The following is a 26,703-nucleotide window of genomic DNA, read 5'->3' on the forward strand; positions in this document are numbered from 1 at the left end:
AAAAAATTCATCATATTTTCTTATTCTTTTTAATAATAAAAAACCCGACCTTTTTTGCTTGGTTACGGAAAATCTCCATAAAATATATCACAAATATGTAATTATATATAATTAAATGAATCATAAAAGAGTAAAATAAATATTATGCTCTTATAATAATATCACTTAATTGATGCACTAGTTATGACTTATTTTTTTATTTATATGAGATTAATAATTTCATAGTTTTTTTTAATATATATAAAAAATACCAGGTATCATGTAATTTTACTTATTTTTTTTAATGTTTTTTTAAAGCTATATAAATTTTGTTATTAAGTTGAACAAAATACGATGTTTAGGTTTTGATTTTAAATAAAAAAAATGAGTTTGATTAACATTTTTATTCTAAATGAATTAGTATTAATTATATTTTTTAAATTAGTATTTATTCTAAATGAATTAGTATTGAGTTTAATTAAGATTTTTATTCTAAATGAGTTTAATCGAGTGAGATATAGCCTTTTATTTGCAATTCTCATACTATGTTTGGTTGGAAGAATGGAAATTTAGACGATAGGGAGTTAATGGATTCAACATTTAATTTCAAAATTATTATAAAATATTTATGTAATTTTTTTAATATTTATTTTTTAGAATTGTGAGAAAAACCTTATCCTTGTTTTCTCCCACCATACATTATTTGATCTGTTAGATATTCATACAACATCTTATTAATAATTTTGGATACAATTTAGAACACTATAAAAATTTAAAGAATACAAAAAATATACTTGATTCACCTATAGAGAAAACGTGAATTGGTAGTGCAATACTAACCAATTAAGCATTCCTCCCTAGGATCAGATTATCAGACTACATGTTGACGCGGTTCTTCGGCAACAGGTAATTAAGAGAAGAAGAGAAAGAGATTAGCACTCAAGGTAGAACCGTCACAGATATGAAATCTTATATAATGAACTAGGTGACTCAAGACACGTTTTTAAGTGGTTCAAAGGTTAAAATCCTTCTACTCCACTAGTCAATATTATTCATCCTCTCTGGGTATTTGATTTACAAAGTATATAGTCCTTCAAAGACTATTTTTTCCAACCCCTATCAACTCCCAGGGTCTCCATATTTATAGGAGAAGGCACCTGGAAGTTGGTAGGGATGTCATCCCGTGACCTTACCATTTGTCATATCCACTCTGTGGTATTCATGATTAATTCCTAAACCTGACACATAAGTGTGGTCTAATCAGCATGGAAGGATATAATGGGCCGCACGGCCCAACCCATCCGTGGGTGTCTGACACGCACGTTCCTACTGCGTGTCCGAGAAGTCAAGGGGATATCAGACACGTGATGTCAGATATATGCACGTTTATCTTGCGTGCGTTGATTTCATAAAGGCTCAGAGATTCCTGGGCTCCTCGCGACACGAACAGCTCGTATTCCAAGCTGTTCTCCTGGCGTGGCCTTCAGATGCCCCTCTCGAGCTGAGAAGATCCGCCCTGGAAATAGGATCTTCGTCCTGTGGGCACCTCAGACTAAATCTGATTAGTCCGAGGCTCGTCCTGCTAATCAGCCCGTGGGAAAATCAGGGCGTACACTACAGAATAACGATGAGACTTAGCTTATATTAACCTAGTTGGACTGGACCTTCTCATCAAATACTTCAATTAACTAAAAAGTCCACACTGATGCGGTTTGAGGTCAATGCGGTGCGGGTTGCGGTTTGGAAAATTATTCAAACTGCATATGCGGTGCGGTCCAAAAAATTAGTGAAAAACCCCACCAACTGCACCAGTAGTTACAATATACAGTTAATGATAATCACAATATTATTATTCTTTATAAAAATATTATATATATATTTTTTAAATCATAGCTAGTCAAATCTCAACACTCAATGTTAAACCAAAACCATATTATAGTCCAAGTTTCAAGTTTTGTTACAAAACCGGAGCTGCCGTCATAAGATTATACCTCCTTAGCTCGAGGTAACCCAAGGGTTCGCCAAGATTGCCTAAGAACTGAGTCCAGACTCTGAAGGCCGAAGGTCGAGTTAAGTATCCAGCTCGTGGTACGAGCTAGAGTTGTAGGCTATGACCCTTTGTGCATGAATGTCACAGAGTTGATACGATAGGTAAGAAGGTAATCCCGTGACCTTCTTACCAACTCCCAGGTGCCTTCTCCTATAAATATGGAGACCCTGGGAGTAAATAGGGGTTGGATTCTCTCTTGTAAGAAATACACTGTAATCAAATATCCAGTATATAGCAATAATACTGACTAGTGGAGTAGAATGATTTTAACCTTTGAACCACTTAAAAAACGTGTCTTCAGTCACATTTTCATTTCTAAGATCATATATCTGTTTCGGTTCAACATTAACACTAATCCCTTTATCTTCTTTTCTTAATAACCTGTTGGCGAAGAACCGCGTCAACAAAATTGTTTATAAATTATTTGATGAAATATATTATTATATTAATTTTATGAGAATATGAAAACTTAACCGATTCCTATGCACAACCAAACACAGAAAGTGACAGATTACCCTCTTCAACTTTCCCAGTAATATGAAAACTGTAAACTCCTCATACCAAACGACCCCTAAGAGCACTCCCATCCGGTGCTCTACTCCACCCTTTAAAATACCTCTATACACACATTTTTCTATTTTACCTCTAAGTTTTACATTTTACCATACATCAGATTTTCTATTTTTTTTTTTCTCTATATCATTTAAATATTATATTTTTACACATTTTTTATTCATTTCAAATATATGTTTTAATTATCAATAATATCCTTATATATTATAATGTTATACAAATTAATAAAATATTCTTTTGCTACATGAATAATTCTCCCTAAATATGGCTTAACACTGTAGATTTATGTCAAATATTTGTAAAGTACAGTAGCAATACAGCATCCAATGGATGTTGTTTTAAGAATTTTTATCTATATTTTATAGATATTAGCTATTTTGGCTCTTCCAATGTGAGTGCTCTAATGATGATTGGCATATCGTCTAACAATAATCACAAATCTACTACCTAATTTAACAACAACAAATGAGGAATATAATTATGCAGTAGATTTGGTGAACATTGCTGTTATCCCAAAAAATTGCTCCTCGATGACGTGACAATAGAGGTGACAAGTGGCAGTACATGGTCCGTAAAAGACACATTAATAAGTCAATAAATGTATTGGCTCCTCAGAGTTGTGATAAAGTGACTTGGCTTAGGAGTAGAGCAGTCTGCCATGTTAGACCAGAGATGTGGCATGTTAGACCAGCTTGTCATGTTAGACTAGATTGTCATGTTAGACCAGAGTGCCATGTTAGACGAGATGTGCCATGTCAGACCAGTGTCCCATGTTAGACGAGATGTGGCATGTTAGAACAGAGTGCCATGTTAGACGAGATGTGCCATGTTAGACCAGTGTGCCATGTTAGATGAGATATGACATGTTAGACCAGTGTGCCATGTTAGACCAGAAACATGGCATGCTAGGCCAGAGTGCCATGGTAGACCAGAAGGTGATACTCACCAACCAGCTTGAAGGAGATATGGGTCGACCAGATAGAGGAGGACTAAGTCAAGATTCCCAAAAACGGCTTCAAGAAGAATTGGTCTTGGCATACGCGGGAATATCTCATTCTTCCCACAAATTGGGTGTTATGTTACATTTTGAATATTTTTGTAATTTAAATATAATAAATATAATGTAATATCTTGATTCTAGGAGATATCAGATGTATGATCCTAAGCCTATACATATATGACTTATGGGATTAGAAAAATGGCTTCTTTTTAGACTTTTGGGGAAATTTTGGGTCTGAGTTTTCTAGAGAGAGAAAGTGATTGTATGTGAAAGAATTCTTGTATTCTTGTAATCTGTACTGAAGAAACTCAGTTGGCTCAGTTCATCTGATATTTAGTACATATCTATAATCACAACTCTAAGTGGATTAGGCTATTACCAACATATTGGGGCTGAACCACTATAAAAATTGCGTGTGCTATTTACTTTCTGCTCAAAACCGGCTATGTCGTTTTATTTCTCTTGAAGGTTTCATCGTTTTTGACGTTCTCACGTCGTTGGCCAAAAACGCACTGAACAATTGCCTTCACTTTAATTTACTAATAGATATAAAAATTGTTAATTCTATTTTTCGCATATTTTCCTAATTTTTTTTTTAAAACGCCCTAAAAATATATATTGAAATCACTTACTAATATATATAATAAAAATAGGTGGATAAGATAAATAAAAAATATATGTACAATTATTTTAATTTATTCAAAATTGTAAAACCTACTGACTATATGAGGGAAAAAAAATCACTACACAATAAAATGTAGCCATTAAATATACCATCACAAATTTTACCACAAATAATATAAAAAAATCTTATTTTTTCCTTTAAGTTTATAATCACAAATTGTGGCCTCGTTAGCTAATGACACAATTCTTTAAAGTATATGGTAGAAAAAAGAATTAACTAATTTAATAGAGATATATTTAAGTATCATTACTAACAAGATAAATTTTTTATAAAAATATTATTATAATTAAAATGAAATGTGCATGCATAAATAAATGGGTTTATACTTTTTTGGACCCTGTCTTTTATCTCATTAGCTGTTTGGACCCTGTGTTTTGACAAATTACTTTTTCGACCCTATGTTTTGTAAAATTGTTAAAATAGAACCCTAAATATAACAACACAGTTTTTAAGCAGAATTATTTTATTTTTGTTCTGAATTGTTAGTTTAGTAAATTATTTGTGATTTTAGTTGAGAAAACATTGACCAAAATCGGGTTTAGGGTTCTATTTTAATTATTTTACGAAACATAGGGTCCAAAAAGTAATTTTTCAAAACACAACGTCCAACCAGGTAATGAGAAAAAACACAGGCTCCAAACAGGTATAAACCCTAAATAAATATATATTTAAATGATTCAAGATATGTTGTGTAGGTTATGTTTACCTTTAAGTTGGGTTGAGATGAATGCAGTGACCATATTTTTATATAATGAATAATTTATCAAAATTACTCTTTATTTTAATTTATTATTATTTCTTCAATTTGGGTATAAGAAATGTTACACCTACAATTTTGACACATTTTTGGGAATGGATTGCTTGAATAAGAACACCATGTTTATCCCTATAATATGTATCAACTAGTAATAAAGGGCATGGAGCAGAGGTGACTTCGTTGAATTTAATAGTACGACATTGATATTGGTATAGTTTGGCCAAGTAGTATCTTATTTCCATAGTATACATTCACAAAAATTTTTTTTGTAAGAAAGTGACATTTAAAAATCGTATTATTGATGCTTGGGATTGACAAAGTATTAAAATAATATATAAATTCATTTAATCAGGGCATTTCACAACCAAGTGGCTATTATTTTCGGTGGGTTCTACAAATTTATAACAATAAAAAATACTAGTTTATTTTAAAATAAAAATCTACTATTATTTATTTCTTTGTGAAAATTAATAGAAAAAACTGTTATGATGAAACAACTTATCCATCTATATGTGAAAATTAAACGTGGGTCAATAAACTGCACCGAAACCAATGTTGTTTTGTCATATCTTTAAAAAAATCATAATTATCTCTAGCAAATTTGTGGAAAGGTGAGATAGGATTGACTGCGTTTGTCATTGTGTCAGGAAGCCAACATTACAAAGCATGATACAAAGCATGATAATTAATTGCTGGTAATTAATTGCTGGAGATGAAGATTCATGAAATATTTTGATGGGCTCAATGGGATAATTATATTTAAAGTAGAATCTAAATATTATTAAAAATGGTCCATTGATTTTTAACCATCGAATAACATAACAAAACGCCATTGGTTAAAACTGGATTGGAGGAGGCGGAGTGAGAGTTTTCTTTGTTGCTTATTCGGCGACTGTTTTGTATGCACTGCAAGATCGCCTACGCCTACAGGAGGAGTTCATTTCAATTATAGGTCACAGTTGATGATGCACAATGGAGTACCGGTAAATGAAAAATACTATATGTTATGTTATTATACATGAAGTAGTTGTTAAAGTTAGTTAGGGTTTCATGAGTAATGTCAAATTCGTGATGGCTATATATTTAGGGTGGGTTGGACAGTAACTAATTTTATATCTGGTGAAATGTTGAGTGGGTGTAAAAATGCATCAGATTCATAAGAATTGTAAAGTTTTGGATTGGCCCTGTCTGAAATCCTCATGGAGGCCTTAAGTTTGTCACGGATCAAGACGGTGACCCTGTCCTCAAGCTTATTAGAAGAAAAACGATACTGAATGTAATATTGGGCCGAGTAGCATTAAGTGTCAGTCCATTATTTGGCCCAGTACGACGATAGGCCTATACAAATGAAGTAGCACATAAGGTGTACCATGGTTCTATTTTATTTTATGGCAGACCTTACACTTCAACAGTAGTATAGTAATAGGGTCACTTGATTGAAACACTGTTACTGAAACAATATTATAACCGAATGTAACGAACACATATTATATATTAAATATTTCTAGCTCAATTAATATGTGAGTTATTTTATGAATTCATTTTCAACTGTTCGAGTCAAAATGAGACTGAAATTATGATTATGGGGAATAGAAAATATCATAGGAATTAACAGTTAATGAAGAGAAATGTGAAGATTGGGATAGTTTGATTTTAATGTAGATTTGCATATGAATATTTGGCTAAAAAATACAATTTAATTTCTAACTGTTGGAGAATTTTATGTTTCAAAGGTCCGAAATAGACATTATCGAAGACAATGATTTGGATTGGTTTGGCTTACGCTTTTGTGAAGAATATGAGGAAGAAGAAGGTGGGGGAGATGACATGGGGAATACGGTTGATGAAGGTGGTGGAGATGCCATGGAGAATACAGTTGATGAAGGTGGGACATCAAGTTTGGAAAAGACGGAAATGGCAACTGACGAAATGAAGGATACCAACCAATTTTCTAAGTATGATTTAAACGAAAACCCATTGTTGTTGAGTAGAGATGGCATGGTTGGCCATGTTTTTCAATCACTGGACATGGCTGAAGAATTCATTCATGAATATGCAAGATTCATTGGGTTCAGTCTACGTAAAAGTATCATGCGAAAAAATACTATAGGTGATGTACGTCAACGCCAGTGGGTATGCTCCCGCGAGGGCTGGCGATCTGAAATGCATGTGGGAAGGCTTGATAAAACTAGGGAGCCTGAGCCAATTAGTCGAGTGGGATGCAAGGTTTGCTTTCGAGTGAACTTGGTGAAGGGTAGTACGCATTGGATATGCAAAGAATTCATCCCAATACATTCTCTCAACATTGTAGCAGACAACCATAAACAATTGCTTCGGTCCAATCGGGTAATGACACAAGGAACCTTGACGACTGCACAAATAATGAATGAGTCAGGCATAAGAACTTGCCACATCATGTCATACATGGCAAAGCAAATGGGTGGTTATGAGAAGATTCCATTCACACCAAAAGATCTTTACAATCGAATATCCCATGCTTCAAAAGTTGAGTTTATCGGTTCCAATGCAGGGCGGGCAATTGGATATTTAGAGCATAAAGCTGATGAAGACCCTGGTTTTTTTGGACAGTTTTCATACAATGAGGATAATCGTCTTCTCAATCTATTTTGGGCAGATGGGAGATGTAGATCATACTATGAAACATATGGCCATGCAGTAGCTTTTGATTCAACGTACAAGACTAATAGTTATGGGAAGCCGCTGCTGATATGGATAGGAATTAATAACCACTATACCACATGCATTTTGGGCTTTGCCATTCTTGACAATGAGTCTGCCAGCAGCTACAAGTGGGCGACAAGGGCTTTCCTGGAATGCATGGGAGGTGTTCTACCGAAAACAGTAGTGACAGATGGAGACGAAGCTATTGCTAACACGCTACAGGAGTTGATGCCTGATGTACCCCACCGATTGTGTTATTGGCATTTACACAACAAAGCTATTTTAAAAGTGAAAGATCCATCTTTTGCGAGTAGGTTTACCAAATTGGTATTCCGGTACTACACAAAGGACGAGTTTGAAGATAAATGGTGCGACTTAGTGAAAGATTTTGGGATACAAGGCACTGAATATGCTGCAAAGCTTTATGCAGACAAGGAGAAGTGGGCTGAAACATTTCTGAGAGGGAATTTCTTTTGTGGAATGACAACTACTCAACGAAGTGAAGGTATTAATGCGGTGTTGAAGAAAAAAGTGAATCAAAAGTTGAAGTTGTACGAGTTCGTCAGGGCGGTCAACATGACCTTATCTTTAATTAGATAACGTGAAGCAAAGGATGAGTACATTACACTTCACACTAGTCCTTAGCTCGGGAAGACAAATTTGCCACAGATAGAGGATGAATTAGCAAATCTTTACACACGGAACATGTTTTACAAGGTACGACACCAGATGTTGAAAGAAGGTAGGTACATGGTGAAAACCCTATTGGAGGAAGAGGATGTAATAATTTTGAAGCTTCACAAGTATGCTGCTGAACAAGTGAAGAGGCATGTATATGTAACACCGGAGCGTGATCTCTTTGTTTGTGAATGCCAATATTTTTTGTCATATGGGATACCATGTCGGCATATATTTGCTTCAATAAAACGCCTACACATTACTTCAATGCCTCGAGCACTAATACTATCTCGGTGGATGGTTGAAACTAAACAGACTCACAATTTTCCAGTTGGCAATATGGACGCTACCTTAGACAAACGAGAGGTGGAGAGTGCGAGATTTGGTGCAATTAGTAGCCAGTTGGGTGAACTTGCGTATCTTGGATCGAGGAATCAGTCGACATACCATATTGCAAAAAGTGAGATTGACAGATTATGCGGTAAGCTTAAAGCAGTTGTGGACATGGGAGACAAGGAGATTAGCCATAACCTGCCTCTACACAGGGAGTTTCAATTCCCAGTGTTGGATCCATACTTCACAAAAAGTAAGGGTACAACAAAGGTACCTGGCTCGAAAAAAGGTACTTGCCACAAGTGTAGTATCTGCCAGAAAAGTGGACATAACAAGTTGACTTGCCCGATAAAATGGAAGAAGGATCACCGGATTGGAGAGTCAGATGAATATGAAGATGCAGAAGAAGATGACCAATGCTTTGGAATGGGATTGAATGATGAATGGGCTGGGAAAAACTCAATGGACTACACACAACATGAGAATGAGACAGAAAATGATGTTGTTGACGATTTAGGCAATGAACTACAGAATGATAAAGTGAATAAAGTGGGAACACAAGTTGAGGAGGGAAACAATTGGTGGCAAAGTCCTTTCTGATTTCGTTATGATATTTCGTTATGATATTTTGTCTGGAGCTTTATTAAGTTCTATTCTATCTCATTTGGTTGCCAATTAAGTTATGAAAAAATGGCAAAGTTTAATGACACGACTAGTTCATTTTTCGAATCTTGTCTTGGATTGTTATCATGTACGAGGGAATGCTTGTAATTTCACTTACTGAATCGGGAGTAATGCCATTAATTTATAAATTTAAATTTACGCAAAAATGGTCATTAGTGTATAAAAGCTTTGCTCGAATATCATTGCATCAGATTCATTAATTGCGCGTGCCTCTGGCTTGTGGAGTGGCATCACTCTTTGTTTGTGGTCATTGTTAATGGGTTCCATCCATACTTGTTATTTTAATGTTCTATATGATGTAAGATACAAGTTTCAGATGAATAAATCGTTATGGTACTTTCTGCATTGGTTTGTCAGGTCACAACACATGTTATATCTGAAAATGAGTTATATATATCTTGTACAATGAAAACAATATTCTCTGTTACTTATGGGAAGGCTCAATAATTATAATTTTCATATGCTATGTCTCAACATAATCTATAAAATTGCTTTGCTCCTATTTGGTACTTTTAATGGTATGTAGAACAACTATAGTTTCCACCAAAATAATAAAAAAACATACATTATTTTGAAGACGTTACCTTCATATAGTTGCAGGTGTTATAAGGCAACTCCAACTAGTAATTAAAGTGGGACATCATATACCAAAATTTTCATAACAACTAACAACTACCACTGCTGTACAAACAGCCACTGCTATGCTATACCATGATTCTTGTCTTCAGTATAAAAACTTGAAATAGGACAGGGTGGTGTTTATAAATGTTTATTCTTAATTAAAGTGGGACAAATATATCAAGCTCTATAATAGAAAATGCTTAATATGCCATGGTAGTTTTTATAATATATTTTATTTGTCTTCAATATATGCAAGTAGGGGCTGATTTATCATTGTTCATTTTAAAAATACATCACACCTATATACAAAGAATTCATCACCCCCACACAATAAACACTCTGTCATTCACATATAGAAAGGGGCAACAAGATCAAATTAAAAGTATATGACAATACATAAATTAGCTCAAAAGGATATGCGGAGCACCCATGACAATAGACCCACACCCCATTAAACATATTTTTCATGAAACACCTCACTCACAATTACTAATCATCAAACCTATATCCCTACACATGGAGTGGAATTCGTCTTTGTCCTCGCTGAAGCCATTATTTGATCCCTAACTTTGTTGTGTACTGATGTCACTAAACCAACAGCGACACGAGCCCTTTCATCATCCGAGTTATACTTTAACAAAAATTGTGAATTGTGAAAGAAATAAAAAAACAAATTTCCATTACTTAATATAAACATTATTCAACTACTAAGAAACTCAATAGTTTTAAAAATTAATACAATACAACATAAAAACTTACACCCTTCGGTTTGAAGTCAGAAGGGTTGCGTTGTGCCATCCAATTTATCACATGAATACCACAGTCATATCCATTTGATTGTTGGACAACTTCATTATTAGTGAAAGCCTTGAAACATGTGAATGACTTCACAGGTCCCTTCCACCGTGATAACTCATCTCAGAGAACTAAATCAAGCTGTTGCAACTACAGTGTGGACAAAACAAGATAAAATCAACTGTAATGATAGTCAAATACTACACCTTTAGTTTAGAAATAGAAAACATTCTCTAGTTAATTAATAACCCACCTCAGTTTTACTCCCAACAATGAAAAATGTTAAAACATCCCCAAAAAATTTAAAAACTCACCACCACTGGAACAAGAGATTGTGATAATGATTCTTTGCGCCCTAGCAGCATCGAATCACATATTTCGACAACCCCATTACCTACATGAACTATAAAGAGAACCCAGTGTTGCATCTCCTCGTTGTGAACTGGAATCTTAATCTGCAAAATAATGAAATATTCAACTAATAAAATAAACCAAAAAATACAAAAAAATACCACACATAAATATACCTTCCCACATAAATTCAAATCTCCAATAAATAGTTTACGAGCTGAATCAGATCGACCACTTTGAGGAAACAAGTTCTGAATACTAATTCCAGTACACTGTCACTAAAAAATATTCACAATTAATTCGATATCTCTTATATTGAGTTGAATTTTGCTACAGGAACAGTACTCACCGTCATTCTAGTATTCAAATACCATGACGAACGACTCTCTGTTGAAACTTGCTGCTCCCTACGTGTGTTCATCTCACATACTACATTCAACACCTGCGGTCAAAACAAGAAAAAAACATTGGAAACCTACCCTTACCGTCCATGAATATTAGTTTAGATGGGGAAATATATATAAAGTGAATACTTCTAACTAAACAGTCCCATATTATCAATCCATACCTCTCCATTAATAAAAACCCCAGGACACAGTGTTCGAACCAAACCATGCGTGAGATGATTAAACCCCGTGTCTACCAGTGTCTCACTGTGCCACAATTATAAAACAAATTTATAATAATATTGGGTATCGGATAGAAATTTTTTATTGTTAACTAATGGAAAAAATATACTTACTCATGATTCAAACTATCATCAAATATGTATTCTATTAATTTTCCTATATCATCGTCCATTATGGGGGTGCGAATTTTAAAGGGCCCTATGCTTTGGCTCTGCCCAGTTGTAACATTAGAAACATAAACTCCACATGGAGTTGTCTGCGATTTAGTCTTCACTTGATTAAATAAACTAGTAAATTATAAAACAAGGTACAATAACAAATAAATATAAAACGTACTCAATTACACATTTACCGTTTTTTTCCTCCGATCAACATGCCCACCAATGCTACTAGACACTGACTGGCTTCCTACTTTTACATTCGACAACTTTGAACATTTTTGGTTAATCGTACAAACTCTAGGCTTCTACAATATCAAAATTAACAACCAATTAGGTTCAACAAGTAAAATAAAAAAAAACCAAAAATACCAAAAAAAAAAAAAATAATAATCAACTTTTAACCTACCAAAAGATACCATTACTTACTTTCATCGACATTTCACGATGCAATAATGTTTCTCCAAATTGGGATGAAATCCTGAAAACAGTATCATCAAAGTTCTCGAAGTTTCCCCCCAAACATTTATCCTCTCCATTACCAACACATGTCTTCCTTTTGCATTCTATATTAGTTGAGCTATCATCTAACCCCCGAATATCTCCTACACACTTATTCAACTCACCGTTACTTAAATCGTCCATTTTGCTTTCAACCCCACTACATTTAACGACACCATCTTTCTGTCTATCAAAATCATTTGCTTTATCTTTACCTAAAGGATTTAGAAAAGCAACATCTTCCTTCCTCCCAATTAATTTTTCAACCATTTTACGCTCAAATATTTTCGCCTCACTATGTCTATGTTTCCCATGTTCAGTTATTGCACGTAATTCATCTTTAATTACTCTCAAATCATCTTTCAACCCAGCATAATCATTACGCAACCTCTGTATTGATTCCATTATAGAATTCAGCAATAAAACTTCCATCCTAAATCACCAAATCAACAGTAACATAAAATGGGGAAATATATTAACAACCATACAATAATCATTTTACTACAAATTTCATTCCTTCTAGAAAAAAGAAACATGACATAAACACAAATATTTTTCCTCTAGCTAATAGTACAGAATAAATCAGCCTTCTGCAACATTAACAAAAAAACTGATCTCAATAAAATTAACAAAACTCAATACTATTGCAACTTTCAATACTAGTGAAGTTATATATAGCTCGCCTAAGCCAACTCACACCATTTTGGAAAGAAGAAACTGTCATAATCATTCTTTTAATCATGAAGGGGGTATGAGTTTATTTATTTATAAAACATATATATATATATCATCATCATCATTTTTAATCCAGACGAAAAGCACACCTCTAAAGTGGTCCAAGTGCAGCTCTAAACAATATATACACATGATTTTATCTTTCTCATTAATACCCATATTGAAAAGCTTTTTATATATATATATATATATATATATAAAAAATCCAAGTGCAGCTCTAAAGTTATATATACATCATCTGATCTTTCTCATTAATACCCAAATACAGAGATGGAGAAAGAGGCTTAATAGTTATTTCTGGAATTCCCTCCAAACTTTTTAGCTAATGTGGTCTTACATTATATATACAAACTGAGGAATTATGTCAAACAGTTTATGGGCACACAAGTTATGTCCACCTTCCAAACTATATAAGCACACACACGAGTTATGTCCACCTTCCAAACTATATAAGCACACAGGGTTAAACTATATACCCAAATAAAGTTCATCATTTTCGTGTTACAACTCACATACAATGCAATTTCTATAATACTTTATACACATACATGGTGTAAATTAATCTTATCTTTCTCATTAATACCCATATATATTCAACATCTGATAGCATATATTAATACCCATATATACATCTTATCTTTCTCTATATTAATACCCATATATACATGATATTATCTTTCTCATTAATACCCATATATATTTAACATCTTATCTGATAGCATAGAGAGATGGGCAGGTTCATAGACTGATGAAAGCTAAATTAATGGCAAGAAAATGATAACTTACCCATGTGTCGATGAGAGCTTCGGAACAACCAGAGACGAAGATGGAGAGAGACGACGATGGAGAGAAGCCTGGTAGAGAAGAGAAACCGAGATGGAGAAGAAACAGAGAAGTCTGTTTCGGAAGAGAGAGACAGAGAATAGTTCTCAATGTGTGTGAATGGGTTGTTTCGGAAGAGAGAAATCTGAATGTGTGTGAATGGATTCGGACTTGTGAGGGAAAGAGAGAGAGTTAGAACAAATATTTGGATAGATCACAACCCTTAATTTGATCAACTGGTGCAAAAAAAACGTCTCCACCGATGCAGACGTTTTTACCGTCTCCACATAAGAAATTGCCTATATATATATATATATATATATATATATATATAGCTCACATATATGCTGACTTATATCGAATTGACATGACAACATAAAATTAATTCTTTATGATTTATCTATTTTATGAGAATTTATGTTTTATTTTAATTTTTATATTGATGACAACAATATGTAGAGAACACAACGTTTAACTTTTAATCATGTTCACTTATTATTAATTAATTTATTTTATTTCAGTTTATTATCTATTATACAAATTATTTTATATATAGATGTTATATTAATCTTAATGTAATACACAATTATATAAATGTTAGTGTAACACACATAATAAAAATAAAACTAATAAAGTTAAGTTTTTTAGGAGCATCCTAATCAAATAAAAAAAATAAACAAACCTCCTTTAATATCCTATTATATCCTATGTAATAATAATAATTGTAATTAATCAATTATAAAATTCAATAATCATAATAAACTTTCTTATGTATTTTTGTAACATCTAATATTGTACATTAATATAACTTATGAATTCTCTCTTTCTTCAAAACCATGTAACACTCCAATAAATAAATTAGGTTCCAAAATTAGACAAAACAAAAAAATAAAACACAATTGACATCAATATAAATAATTGTATAAAAAAAAAGGTTCAAGAGGCTATAGAATAAATATATAATATACAATGTAGGTGATTAACATAATTTTTTATTTTTTTGTTACTTTTAACATAGTTATTAAAGTTATTTTCAATTCATTTGATTTTTTTTCTAAGCACATATAATGTATAAGGTACACATATATTTTGTGTAATTAGTATCTAGCTAATAACCTTTCAATAATCATAAACCACAAAGAATCAAAACAAAAAATTAGTGGACGTTATGTATTTTAATTATAATTAATTTAGTAAATGCATGTATTATAAATTTAGCAAATTAAAATTGGGAAATGGAAATGAACCATCATTTAGAGTGTTGATTGTACTCATTTTTCTTTCTTTCTAAGTTCTCTCATGTTATATATTTCATATAAATTTGAAGTAATTAGTGATTAAATGTTGATGATCTTGATATTGGAGGAGAGACATCTATTAGGAATACCTAATCACCTTTAGCAGCAGTGAGTTCTCATCAAGAAAATTTAAATAAGATCAATCGGAGTGTTACTTTTGAGGTTGATCCTTTATTCACTTGTAAACTTTTTAAGAGTACATATTATTACTTTTGAGGGCATTATTGTTTATGTAATCATTTCATATATATATGGGAATTTTTTCATGGGAGCTTCTCTTTAAATCTTATCGGTGATGCTCTCAGTGTTTCTTCTATATGGGCTTTCCACACGCATAAAAAACTGTTCATGGGTCGAGAAATACTGAGAGCTCCACCGGTAGGGAAGCCCCTATAAAAGAATTGTTCTATATATATATACATTAATATTTGTGAATTGGTAATATTATCAAAAGTTTTAAAAATAAGAAGCACATATTATATATATTATAATTTTTAAATATAACATGGAATAATATAATATTGCATGTAAATTTTTAATTTTTAAATACGTAAAAAAAATAAAAAAACGAAAAACTTATGGCTTTTAATTTTGTTCTTTAAAATATTTTCATATATATATATATATATATTTTCTGCTTGCTTCAATTATGTGGCGAGTTTTCTTCTATTTCTCAAGAGATATATTATTCTTCTTTAATTTAATTTAATTTAATTTTTTTAGATAAATAACAAATATAAACATGAGTAATTTTATTATAATAATATTGTATTATTGATTTATTATGTATTCATAAAACTTTTTTTTATTGTCTATTACCATTAGCGACTCTATTTCCATGTGATTTATATAAGAAAATGATCACTTTATTTTACCTATATTATTTAGAGAGTTAAGATTGGAATTTGCAAGAACATAGATTGTTTTCCCATACAATATATATGTATTAGTATAATATAAAAAATGTTTATAAATTTAAGGTGTTTGGTATGAGTTAATTTCTTTATTTTTTTTTTCAGTACAAGAAAATCAATGGTATGAAAGGTTTATTTTAAAATTTTAAAAATAATAGAAAACTTGGTATTTTAAATTTTAAGATAGATTCGCACATAATTAAATATATAGACTGGCACATGTTTTTACATTACATTCAAACCAAGACAGGCTAGCCTAGGTACACACCAGTTTCCAATTTATAAAAATATATATTAAAATATATAATAAAAAAATTATGAGCCCTAAGTTGTGTATATGAGCCCCAATAATATTAAGGTCAGTCCTTATTCAAACATAATTAATTAAATAAAGAAATGATAATATAATGTTTATGAGTTAAACCTTAAATCAAACTTTCTTTTCATTTAGTTTAAATTTAGGTTTTAAGAATTTTAACGAATTATAAATTTTTAAAAATTTATTTGAAATTTAATTTTAAGATTTCAAATTAAATTTAAAACATTTTGTTTTTCAAAAAAATTTCAAAGAGTTTAGATTTTTAATTTTTTTTTGAAGATTTTAATTCATTTTCTTAATAACAAATAAAGATAAAATATCTATTAAAAAATAAAGGTAAAATAATTTGGGCTAATTATAAGCAACCACACAGACACTTAGGCCTCAGTTAATGATCAAATACATACGACTGCAACAAATTATCAACTGAAAGTATTTTTACTGTAAAAAAATATTAATTATCTAAAATTTGAGTATTTTTGCTTCCAAAATATCAGAAAAATTATATATAAAAAAAGTATTAAGTCTATTAATATATAGAGAATGCAACTGACGACTTTTGTAACAAATACGTGATTAATTATAATTATAATGGTTTGTTAAAAAATTATAATTATAATGGGTAAAATATCATTAAATAAATCCAATACAATAAATATCAATTTATATATTTATTTTAATTAAAAGTCTACTTGGATTGGAAAAGTCCAGCTGTATAAATAAATAAATGAAAGCCACCGCCACTCCTTCGTATAAATATTATAAATTTTATTTAATTTATGTGACTCCATCCATGTTTTTAATCGATTACATACTCACCACACAGCAACACTCTATCGCTCTTCTATAACTGTTTTTTATTTTTTTTCTTTCCAAAACCAAAACCAAACGACGCTTAGCTTTGACAATGGTAGCTTTCGATTACATCTTTGTTTTTCGTTCTTCTTCAATTTCAATGGGTTGCTAATTAAACGTTGTTTCTCGGTATTCAGGTGGCGGTGACAAATCATGATATGGGTTCACGACTTCCAGCAACCAATTTTCCGTCGGTGCCGGAGGCTGAGTTAGAGACGAAGCCGGAGACTGAGACTGAGACTGGGACGGAGCAAGAGGCATTGCCTTGTTCGATATCTTGTACTACTTTTAATATCCTGGCTCCCATTTACAAAAGACTGGACCCTCTGGTATTCATCTTCGCGAATTTTGGTACCGCTCCATGAGTTTTCTTTTTTCTGCTAATTGTTTTTCTTTTTCTTAGTTCTTTCATGGGTGTGAGTGAAACAGAATCAAGGCCTTCGAGAGAGTGAATTTAAAGCGTCCTGGCTTGATAGGAACCAGAGGATTTTAGATTGGCTGCTTTATGAGTCATCTTCCATTATATGTTTACAGGTGATTTTTATGTACCCTTTTGCTCTATAACTTTGTATATTGTACTCTGATTGAAGGAACTCGTAAATCGAGTGCTTAGATTCATTGTTTTTTTTTTTGGTCTCTCAAAGATTGTAAGTTTCAGCGGAACGATTTGATATTAGTAAATGAATAAATGGACTCAACTCTACTATGGTATTCAGGTTTTGAGCATGGCTGTTTTTTAGTGTATTTTGCTAACTAGCTTCTTTATTGTGGAAATAGGAATTCTGGGTTGGAAATGAAGAGCTTGTGCGTATGTACTCGGAGAGGCTTCATGATGCAGGCTACACAACCTTCAAGCTTGGACGAACCAACAACCGTGGTGATGGTACATTCTTGTGATTGAGCTCATTAATGTTATTGTTTCTCCTTTTGCCATTTATTGAATTTGGAATTACTAGTCTCAGTTGATTACTCTATAGTCATTCCATTCTGTCATTTTTTTTGTCATGTTTGCACCTGAATTTAAATTTCATGTCAACTGGTTTCTTCCATGGATTCTCTTCTTATAATTGTTTTTGTGTTTTGGTCTCTTTAGACTGGTCGTGTAGTTATTACATAGGTTTTTGTTACTATTTCTTTTCATGTTGTTAAGAAAAACAGGTTACAGGCATAAGTTATCAACTGTGACTATCAGTTAGTGATCTTTCTGAAAGACATTATTTGTATGACATACAGGTCTGTTGACTGCTGTGCATAAGGATTACTTTAGTGTTCAACACCACCGAGAGTTGCTGTTTAACGACTTTGGAGACCGTGTTGCTCAATTGTTGCACCTTCAGTTAAATGTACCCATTTGGCAAAACCAAAGAGCCAATTTTGAACGAGAAATTCTAGTTGTGAACACTCACTTGTTATTTCCCCATGATTCTAGTTTGTGTATAGTGAGATTGCAACAGGTACTTGATGTTTCCTTGTAATTATTAAACTATATTTTTCTTATCCATAGTAGCGGACTTGTTGATCGCCACACTAGCAGGCAACCTCAACTAAGGAAACCATATATATGTCTTCAAGCAGGTGTACAAAATTTTGCAATACTTGGAATCTTATCAGAAAGAAAATCAGCTCAATTCCATACCCATCATGCTTTGTGGGTAAGTTTCTTATTTATCTTGCATTCCTCAATTAATTTAAATAGTTTTTTTTAATGGAATATGAATTCAAAGAAAACCAAGATTCTTCAGTTTGAAGACTGGTAGCCAGCTCTTGTGAAGTTTTCTGGTGTCTTACTATGTAGGAAATTGATTTCCTGGCTCTCATTCACGAATAGTGGAAGGGTACAGGGTATGAGATAATTGTGGGCATTTTTAGATTTTCACATTTCGTTTTCTTCCCCCTCCAAATGAGACTGATCTTATATATGTTCTTTTTGTTATGCTCTCTGAAGTGACTGGAATGGAAGCAAACGGGGCCATGTATACAAGTTCCTAAGGTCCCAGGGATTTGAATCTACGTATGATATAGTGCATGATATAGATGCTCACAAGGTCAGTGTTATTAGATTCCTATTTTGAATTTTCAATTGGCTGCTGTGGTTTGACTGTCTTCTTACCATTCTTTCGCTTTCTCTACGCTTTCTATGTTCTACAGTGGGTTAGTCACCGAAATCATAGGGGAAACATCTGTGGTGTTGATTTCATATGGCTTCGTAATCCTAATACATCTCGTAAACCACTAAAGACTAGTTGGGGAGAAGCAGTTTTTAGTATACTAAAGGTAATTATTTTATTAATTTACTCACAACTCTGATTCTGATTAAATTTTGTACTTATATTTTGTCCGTATTGAGAGAATTTCTTTAGAAACTAGATGTAGAAACTATTCTTGGCATGGCCAAAGCCTATAACGTCAAAGAACATTTAGTGATGGGATGAGAAGTCTCAGGTGACAAATGGGAGATTCTAAGTTAAAGGTTCCTCAACTTCACTATTTTTCTCTCATCCCTTGTCACTTGTACTTTTTTTTTCTAGTTAGGGTCATGAATTGTTGTCTTTTGGTGTTTCCTAATGAATGCATAAACTAATCATGCTGAGTGTGACAAAATGAAGGCTGATAAGTCTTTTTCTTTTTCTATTTTCAGTATCAACTTCGGAAAGCTTCGATGACTGAACATGATGCGTTTGCCTTTTTAAAGGGTGACAATTGTGGTGATTTTATTACATACTCGGCTTTCCATGAAGCACTCCGCCAGGTTCATTTTTTTAGATTATAAAGGTTACATGATTTAAGATTAACAAATCTGATGAAAGATAAGATTTACTTGTGTTCTACTTTTGCAGGTTAATTTGATTGGTGTACCAAGTGGACTGAGTTTCCAAGAAACAAGAGATCTCTGGATACAAGCAGATACTGATGGGAATGGTGTCATCGACTATGAAGAATTTAAGGTGACTTGCGCTCCATGTCTCCCTCTGTTCCCAATTATTTACATGCTGTATCCATATCCTCCTGCATATAGTTCTTTTGTTGTCCTTGACTGTCAGGAATCTATGCTTATGCTAAATCTGTCTTTGATGGGATTAAATATAGTTTTATTATATCCAAATTGACATAAAATTTAAGAACATTGTTCTGTTATTTCTTTCTCCTGCTACGATATCTGTATGGTGTTTTCACAATTTTCTAAAAATGCCTGTTTGTTTTTAAGAATTTTCTTTTCCCATTGATATTGTAGCAGGGGATTTGGAGTGCAATGTCTTTGGATCGAGAAGTGCAAGTGGAAGACTATAATGGGAATCTGGATAGCTCTAAACAAAGCACTGAGGAAGGAGCATACCTTGGATTTAAAGTTCAGAGTGCAGCTTTCTTTCCTCGTGAGGTGGAGAAGGGACTATGGCCTGAGCATTACTCGCTTTCCGATCATGCTCGTCTCACTGTTGTGCTTTCACCAGTAAAGATGCAATGTTCTCAGTCAAGAAGACACCCTTTACGAGCGAATTAGTTGACACAAAATATTTTATTTTGTTTTCTTGTAAAGGAAAGTAAACACAACACGGGAGAAACTTGGTAGATGAATTAAGAATAGAGTTTGTAAAAAATGTGTACAGGCTCGAAAATGGCAAATCCCATTTTGTACTACTGCTCTTGTTTTGCTTAGTTTGGAATTGGATTCTTTATGTGCAATTTTTCACGGCCCAACAGATAAAGAAAGACAGCTAAAGAATGATGAATTATGTGTTTTATTATTAAAAGTTGTTTTTCGTTTCAGTCTCAAGTCAAGCCAATGTATTTATATTTTTTTGGTTTCGTTTTTGCTTTGTCATATAAATTATTTCTATTTAATTGCAAGGCTTTACACTATCAAAAAAGAACATTCCTTTTGAATTTTCCAAGCAACTTATAGTGGATCAAACCTTTTATCTTTTGATACATAATCTATTAAGAGGGAGCAGAGGGTGGTGGAGAGCATAACAGAATAAAGAGAAAAGTTAGCCTTATGATTATGATATACTCATTGGGAAAAAAATGGTTTGTCGTCACGGCCATTGGCTTCAACAAAGTTTGGAATTTTCTAGAATTCAACTCAAATCTTATCTTTCCATAAAACTTTTTCTTTACTCAAATCTTATCATTATGATATATTCAGATATAATATACTCAACAAAACGCCATAAAACTTTTTTCTTTTTTTTAAAACACACCATAAATATTTTCATTTTTAACCCCATTAATTTATATATTTTTTTTTATTTTTGTCTCCTATAAAAATTATATTTTTACCATCACAAAATGTTTTTTTATTATTTTTACCCCATAAAAATTATATATATATTTAAAATTTTACTTTATGTTTTGCCCTCTCATAAAAGAGAGACTCACTCCGCCACAGTCATCAGTAATGCTAATGTGAATAGTAGATTAAAACGCAACCTTTGATACAAAATATTAAATTCTTATATCTTATATGTTACAAAATTCAGATGGATTGATTGCTGCAAGGTTTTGATATGGGTTTTCTTGGTGCAAAAGAAATGTTTTTTTATTTTACGTACTTCATAATAAGGAGAGAAGCGATCAGTTAACGCGTTAAGCCTGTACGATAATAATGAGCCGCCCTCACACGTTTTGAGCTGGTGGGCTCCGCTCGGCTAATCATACTCGATAATTTGAAGCCACGAAGACTTCACTACTGTTCCGTCAGTAAGTAAAGTCAAGTCAACAAGCTGTACGGAATGCTCCGAAGAATCTATGTTCCTTCGTTTTCTATTAACATACCAACTCCACTCTCCTCGACTCTTAGTCTTGAGATGGGGGTGTTACTTGTTATGGCTAAGCTCTTAGTTTGAGTACTCCGTTTCTGTTTCTGCTTCGAATTCTTATTATTCATCGTGAATCTCTAACACCCTTTGATCCATTTTTGTTTTCCAAATCATTTTCTTACCTAAAAAAAAAAGCGAGCAAAATGAGTAGCAGCGCAGTAGTATTGCCAAAAAATGTGCCTGTGGGGTACAGATTCAGTCCCACGGAAGAGGAGGTCATCAGTCACTATATGAAGTTGAAGAATCAGGGGGTGAATGCTATGGTCGACCCTGTCATGGCCACGGTCGATTTCTGCGCCTTTGATCCTTGGGAGTTACCTCGTATGTGTGCCTTCTAATACATTTTTTCCCCTCTTCATTTGATGCGTTTTTATTGTTGTTTCTTTATCTTTACGTCATATATATATTCATTTACTGTGGTTTTGGTTTCTGGGTTTTTTCGAATTTCAGCTAAATCGATCATCAAATCCAGTGATCAAGTGTGGTGGTTCTTCTGTCCACGAGATTACAAGTACAACAACAGTAAACGTTCAAACAGGAGGACCAAAACAGGTTACTGGAAAATCACCGGGAAAGGACAGAAAATCAAATCAACCAAAGGTGTCATAGGGGGGAAGAGGATTTTGGTATTTCATAAAGGCCCTTGCCCTGGCCAAGGGACTGAATGGGTCATGCATGAGTATCATTTTGAACCTGAGAATGCTAATCCTATCCAGGTTTGACTCCTTTCTCTGATTGTATGTGTATAAACTATCTCGGTTGGTTTGGACATAAGAAGTTTGTTTCCTATTGTGGGAAAGGTGTAATTTTTTTTTATTCATACTAAACTTGGTATTTATATGGCCTATAATGGGTAAACTAATTTGCCATAATTAGCACAGTGATGTTTTCCATTATGGATTTTAGGATTCTCATGATATTGTTAGAGTTAGTAGTACGATCAGCGAATTTTAGCAACTGATTGATGTAGAATGAGTTTTGCATGGATAAAATTCTGGTGTGAAAAGAGTTTGGGAGCTGTCTCAAACTTCTGAAAGAAAACTGAACACCCTAACTGTTCTTTTCATAATTTAAATGGTATTAGTCAATGTAATCCTGAAGATTTTCTGTTGTCTTTCCAAGACCCAGTTCATTGATCTTCCTTATAATTAAAATTTAAGAAAGTGTTTTCTTTTGTTTGTTTAGTGAATGAGATCAAATTTTGAAAAATGCACCAATGATTTTGATCAATAACCTTTTTTGTTTGTTAAATTATGCAGAAGTCCTATGTTGTTTGCCGCTTGGAGCGAAAAACTGATGAGAAAGGGCCGAAGACAACTAGTCCTGACTATGAAACAGGGCAACCAAGTGGCGAAAGCTCGCCTGATGGTGAATATCGGTTACCATCTTCTGCAATTCCTGGGGTAAGACGAAAAAACAATGCTCTGTTTTTAAATCACATGAGAAGAGAATATGAACCTGAGCTGAATATGCGTTTGTTTATGTTTCACAGTTCCAGTTATTTTGTGACACCAACAACCAGGTGGATTTGGATTCGTTCTTCCCACATCGAAACGCACAAAATGCCCATGACTTTCTCAACGGAATCCAAGTCTCATTTAGCGATGATGAAGCAGTGGATGTCAATTTTGCGAATTCACTCATTGTTGAACCTGAAGAATATCAATGTGGAGCAACAACAAAGAGGTATTCTCTGGATGGTGCAGACAGCAGTGAGACAGATGATGAAAGGGTAAAGAGATAGAGTTCGTTGGCAATTATTGAATAGTTAATCGCTATAAGGGAATATCACTATGATATTTTGCAATTATGTGCCTATCACACATTATTACAAAGAGTTATAGTGATATTCTCTCATAGATTGTCTATTTTATTTTTGTTTTTTTCTTTGTTCTTAACTATTTTGAAACATAAAAGAGAAAGCCTAACCAATCAAGGCATACCAGTCCTTACCCCTCCCTCAACAATGCAGGTGAAGCCATTAGAACAATATTAGACATTCAACTTGTTATCTTAATTTTTTAACACCACCAACCTCATATATAATTGATCTGGCAATATGTACTAACAGAATATCTGGTGTTATTAGAAGATTGAGATAACAGTCTTCAAGTTTTTCAAATTTCATATTTCCCAAAAACCAGTATTTAAAACCAGAAGTGCAGCATAAGATTTTATAATTTCTAGATCATGGACTACATTAGCTAATAGCCCTTTGACTTAGAGAAACTTAGACAGCCAAAGATTCACTAGTTCTGTAAGGAATTAGAGCTTTCCTTGGTGGAACGTGCCAATGTCATATTTTCTTTCCTCAACACATCCAAGGCAAAGAAGGGCTCAAATCATGATAAGCTCCAGCTGCATTCAGACCCCACCAACATAATTTATATCTTAATAAAATGAATTGGAAAATGAAAACATGAGCTATCTTATTTTTCTTCGGGGTCAAATTTTCATTCTTTTTTCTTTTTTTTATTACTATGGGAACATTGGAAGTTCTTCAACATTTTTCTCTTTTTGTTTGTTGAAACATATCAAAAAACTTACAATGCTGCTTATCTCTGTCTTGCAGATTCGCCAAGCCGTGGGCTCACATGATAATTCAAAGAGAGTCAGGCATCTGCAAATGAATCGTACACCAAGCGAAACTCTTCATACTTATTCAGGTGGCAACGTCGTAGAAGAAACTATAGTTAGTGGTCAGTTCTCTGAAGAGGATACTTCCTCTGACGACTTCACACCAGGTGGAGGGATCAAGATCAATCCTCTAGACTTAGGGAGTGTTGGGATTAGACAATTCACAACAGGGAGGAACAATGTTATTCATTTTAACGAAGGCGATGTTCCTATTAGAGGAGGAGTTCATCATACAAGAGTCCAGCCACCAAAGAAAGTTTCAATAGTGGCAGTACCTGGAAACAAGGTAAGAAAGTCTATAGCTGCATGTGTAAAAAATAAAAGAGAATCCTTCTCTCTACTGTTGTGAAAAATTGTTATGTTATGTAATATACAAGGGCTCCCAAATCTATATTTGCTAGACCTCAACTCCAACTCCATGTGATTTCTATAAAATGCAGGTCCCAGAAGCTGGAAAACACAGTGTTACTCATATTTGCAGTCCCAAGAAGGAGAAGTCTACTGAGGAGTCTGAAAATCTTAGAAAGACGGCCCACTGCAGCAGCAGCGTGAAGAGGCATTTTGAATTGCAAGCAGGGTGCGAGTCAACAGTGAGCAGTAAGTTGAAGAGTTTCTTTACTTTTGAGGAAACATCGTCTGTCTTGAGCTGTGATACAACTCCACCATCGGTTTACGTTCTCAACACAGTCGTGGGGGTGGTTTTGTTCCTTGTTTTTCTTAGGGAACTGGTGTTATTTGGAAGCTGGTGATAAAACTCAGTACAAATTAAATTAGAGCTCTTCTTTTTGCCTTTTGTCTAAGTTTTCTTCTTTACTTGGGGTATAAGGAATGGAATAATGGAGGTCTTTGGATATAGAACTATGGCATTTCATTACCACGGTACCAACCATAGTTAATAGTTTCAGTGGGTTTTGTATAAATTATTTCGTCAATTCATATGGTGATAGATTATGTCCTGGAAAGATAAATCGCAGGATTTTGTTTTGAACCTCAATGTTGCACTCTGTATAACCATATGAATATATATCATCCAGTTACTATGGATTTATACCATTTTCTTTTTGCCTTTTTATTTTTTTGTTAATATCACTTTTGATTATCGTTTCTTTTAGCACTTTTCAATGTCATTACTTCAAAATTACCGTATCCAAAACAGCAACATCAAAGAATTCTGAATTTCTTGCATTTCCCACAATCTCTATAAGAAAATTTTATACAAGAAACAAAGTTTTCCCCTTAAAATAGTGACTCTATTTACACTCTAATAAGTTAAGTTGTCTGAAATTAGACACTCGGGAATAATATCATGGCAATATCTGTAGAAGTAATGTTTCACTTGAAATGTCTACAGCAGAGTTTTAAAATTTTGGTTAAAAGAGCAACTTGGAAAAGCGTTTGATGTCGACTGTACTATAAATAGACTTTCTTCAATTTTAGGGAAAACATTGTCCAATAAGTCATTTATTATTGAGTAGTTTGTGATATTTTATATATTTTTATTTGCTCTACATTTGTATTTTACTTATTTGGTTATTGAAAATCGTACTGAGAGAAGAACACTTAGCCAACGTTTTTAATAAAATAATAAAAGCTTTTTTTTTTTGTCACGCAATCTTTCACTTGTGAAAATAAAACTTGAAAAAAAGAAAACTAAAGTGCCAAGTTATATGTACGTATCTTATGTAATAAGGGAGCAAAGGAGCAAAAACTAAGTGGGAAGCACTAGTGAATAGAGTGATAAAAGTGACTTAAAGGTTCAGTTATAGTGATTTGATTTACAAAAGTGAACCAAGTAAAAGTCTCGTTCATAATTTTGATCGAATCTCTCCC

At 33.1% G+C, this 26,703-nt stretch overlaps 3 protein-coding genes across 4 annotated transcripts; all 3 read left to right on the forward strand.

Moving 5' to 3' along the window:
• The first annotated feature begins 6,766 nt into the window (after window positions 1–6,766).
• LOC133795445 (protein FAR1-RELATED SEQUENCE 5-like) lies at window positions 6,767–8,326 on the forward strand. Its single transcript, XM_062232896.1, has one exon. The coding sequence runs from the start codon at window positions 6,767–6,769 to the stop codon at window positions 8,324–8,326; it is 1,560 nt and encodes a 519-aa protein (XP_062088880.1).
• Window positions 8,327–17,339: 9,013 nt separating this feature from the next.
• On the forward strand, window positions 17,340–21,223 carry LOC133797384 (uncharacterized calcium-binding protein At1g02270-like). 2 transcript variants are annotated; one of them, XM_062235264.1, is made up of 11 exons: window positions 17,340–17,474; window positions 17,557–17,748; window positions 17,849–17,953; window positions 18,197–18,302; window positions 18,653–18,873; window positions 18,995–19,071; window positions 19,365–19,464; window positions 19,568–19,693; window positions 20,058–20,168; window positions 20,257–20,364; window positions 20,652–21,223. In XM_062235264.1, exons 1-11 carry the CDS (start codon window positions 17,472–17,474, stop codon window positions 20,916–20,918), a joined length of 1,416 nt encoding a protein of 471 aa, XP_062091248.1. In that variant the 5' UTR covers window positions 17,340–17,471; the 3' UTR covers window positions 20,919–21,223. The 2 variants fall into 2 exon arrangements, with proteins under 2 accessions (XP_062091248.1, XP_062091249.1); XM_062235265.1 differs by having other exon boundaries at window positions 20,655–21,223.
• Window positions 21,224–22,134: 911 nt separating this feature from the next.
• LOC133797385 (NAC domain-containing protein 14-like) lies at window positions 22,135–25,926 on the forward strand. The gene is made up of 6 exons (XM_062235266.1): window positions 22,135–22,557; window positions 22,687–22,952; window positions 23,496–23,639; window positions 23,729–23,968; window positions 24,809–25,159; window positions 25,314–25,926. Exons 1-6 carry the CDS (start codon window positions 22,380–22,382, stop codon window positions 25,620–25,622), a joined length of 1,488 nt encoding a protein of 495 aa, XP_062091250.1. The 5' UTR covers window positions 22,135–22,379; the 3' UTR covers window positions 25,623–25,926.
• Window positions 25,927–26,703: the final 777 nt, after the last annotated feature.

The sequence above is a fragment of the Humulus lupulus genome, chromosome 8 (genome assembly GCF_963169125.1).
Source record: "Humulus lupulus chromosome 8, drHumLupu1.1, whole genome shotgun sequence".
Classification (NCBI taxonomy): Eukaryota; Viridiplantae; Streptophyta; class Magnoliopsida; order Rosales; family Cannabaceae; genus Humulus; species Humulus lupulus.

Coding starts and splice junctions, on each gene's coding strand:
- LOC133797385 (XM_062235266.1), top strand. CDS start 22,380: ATGAGTAGCAGCGCAGTAGTATTGCCAAAAAATGTGCCTGTGGGGTAC. Junction 22,558..22,686: donor TGATCCTTGGGAGTTACCTC/GTATGTGTGCCT, acceptor TTCGAATTTCAG/CTAAATCGATCATCAAATCC. Junction 23,640..23,728: donor CATCTTCTGCAATTCCTGGG/GTAAGACGAAAA, acceptor TATGTTTCACAG/TTCCAGTTATTTTGTGACAC.
- LOC133795445 (XM_062232896.1), top strand. CDS start 6,767: ATGTTTCAAAGGTCCGAAATAGACATTATCGAAGACAATGATTTGGAT.
- LOC133797384 (XM_062235264.1), top strand. Junction 19,694..20,057: donor CAGTTTTTAGTATACTAAAG/GTAATTATTTTA, acceptor TTCTATTTTCAG/TATCAACTTCGGAAAGCTTC. Junction 20,365..20,651: donor TCGACTATGAAGAATTTAAG/GTGACTTGCGCT, acceptor TTGATATTGTAG/CAGGGGATTTGGAGTGCAAT.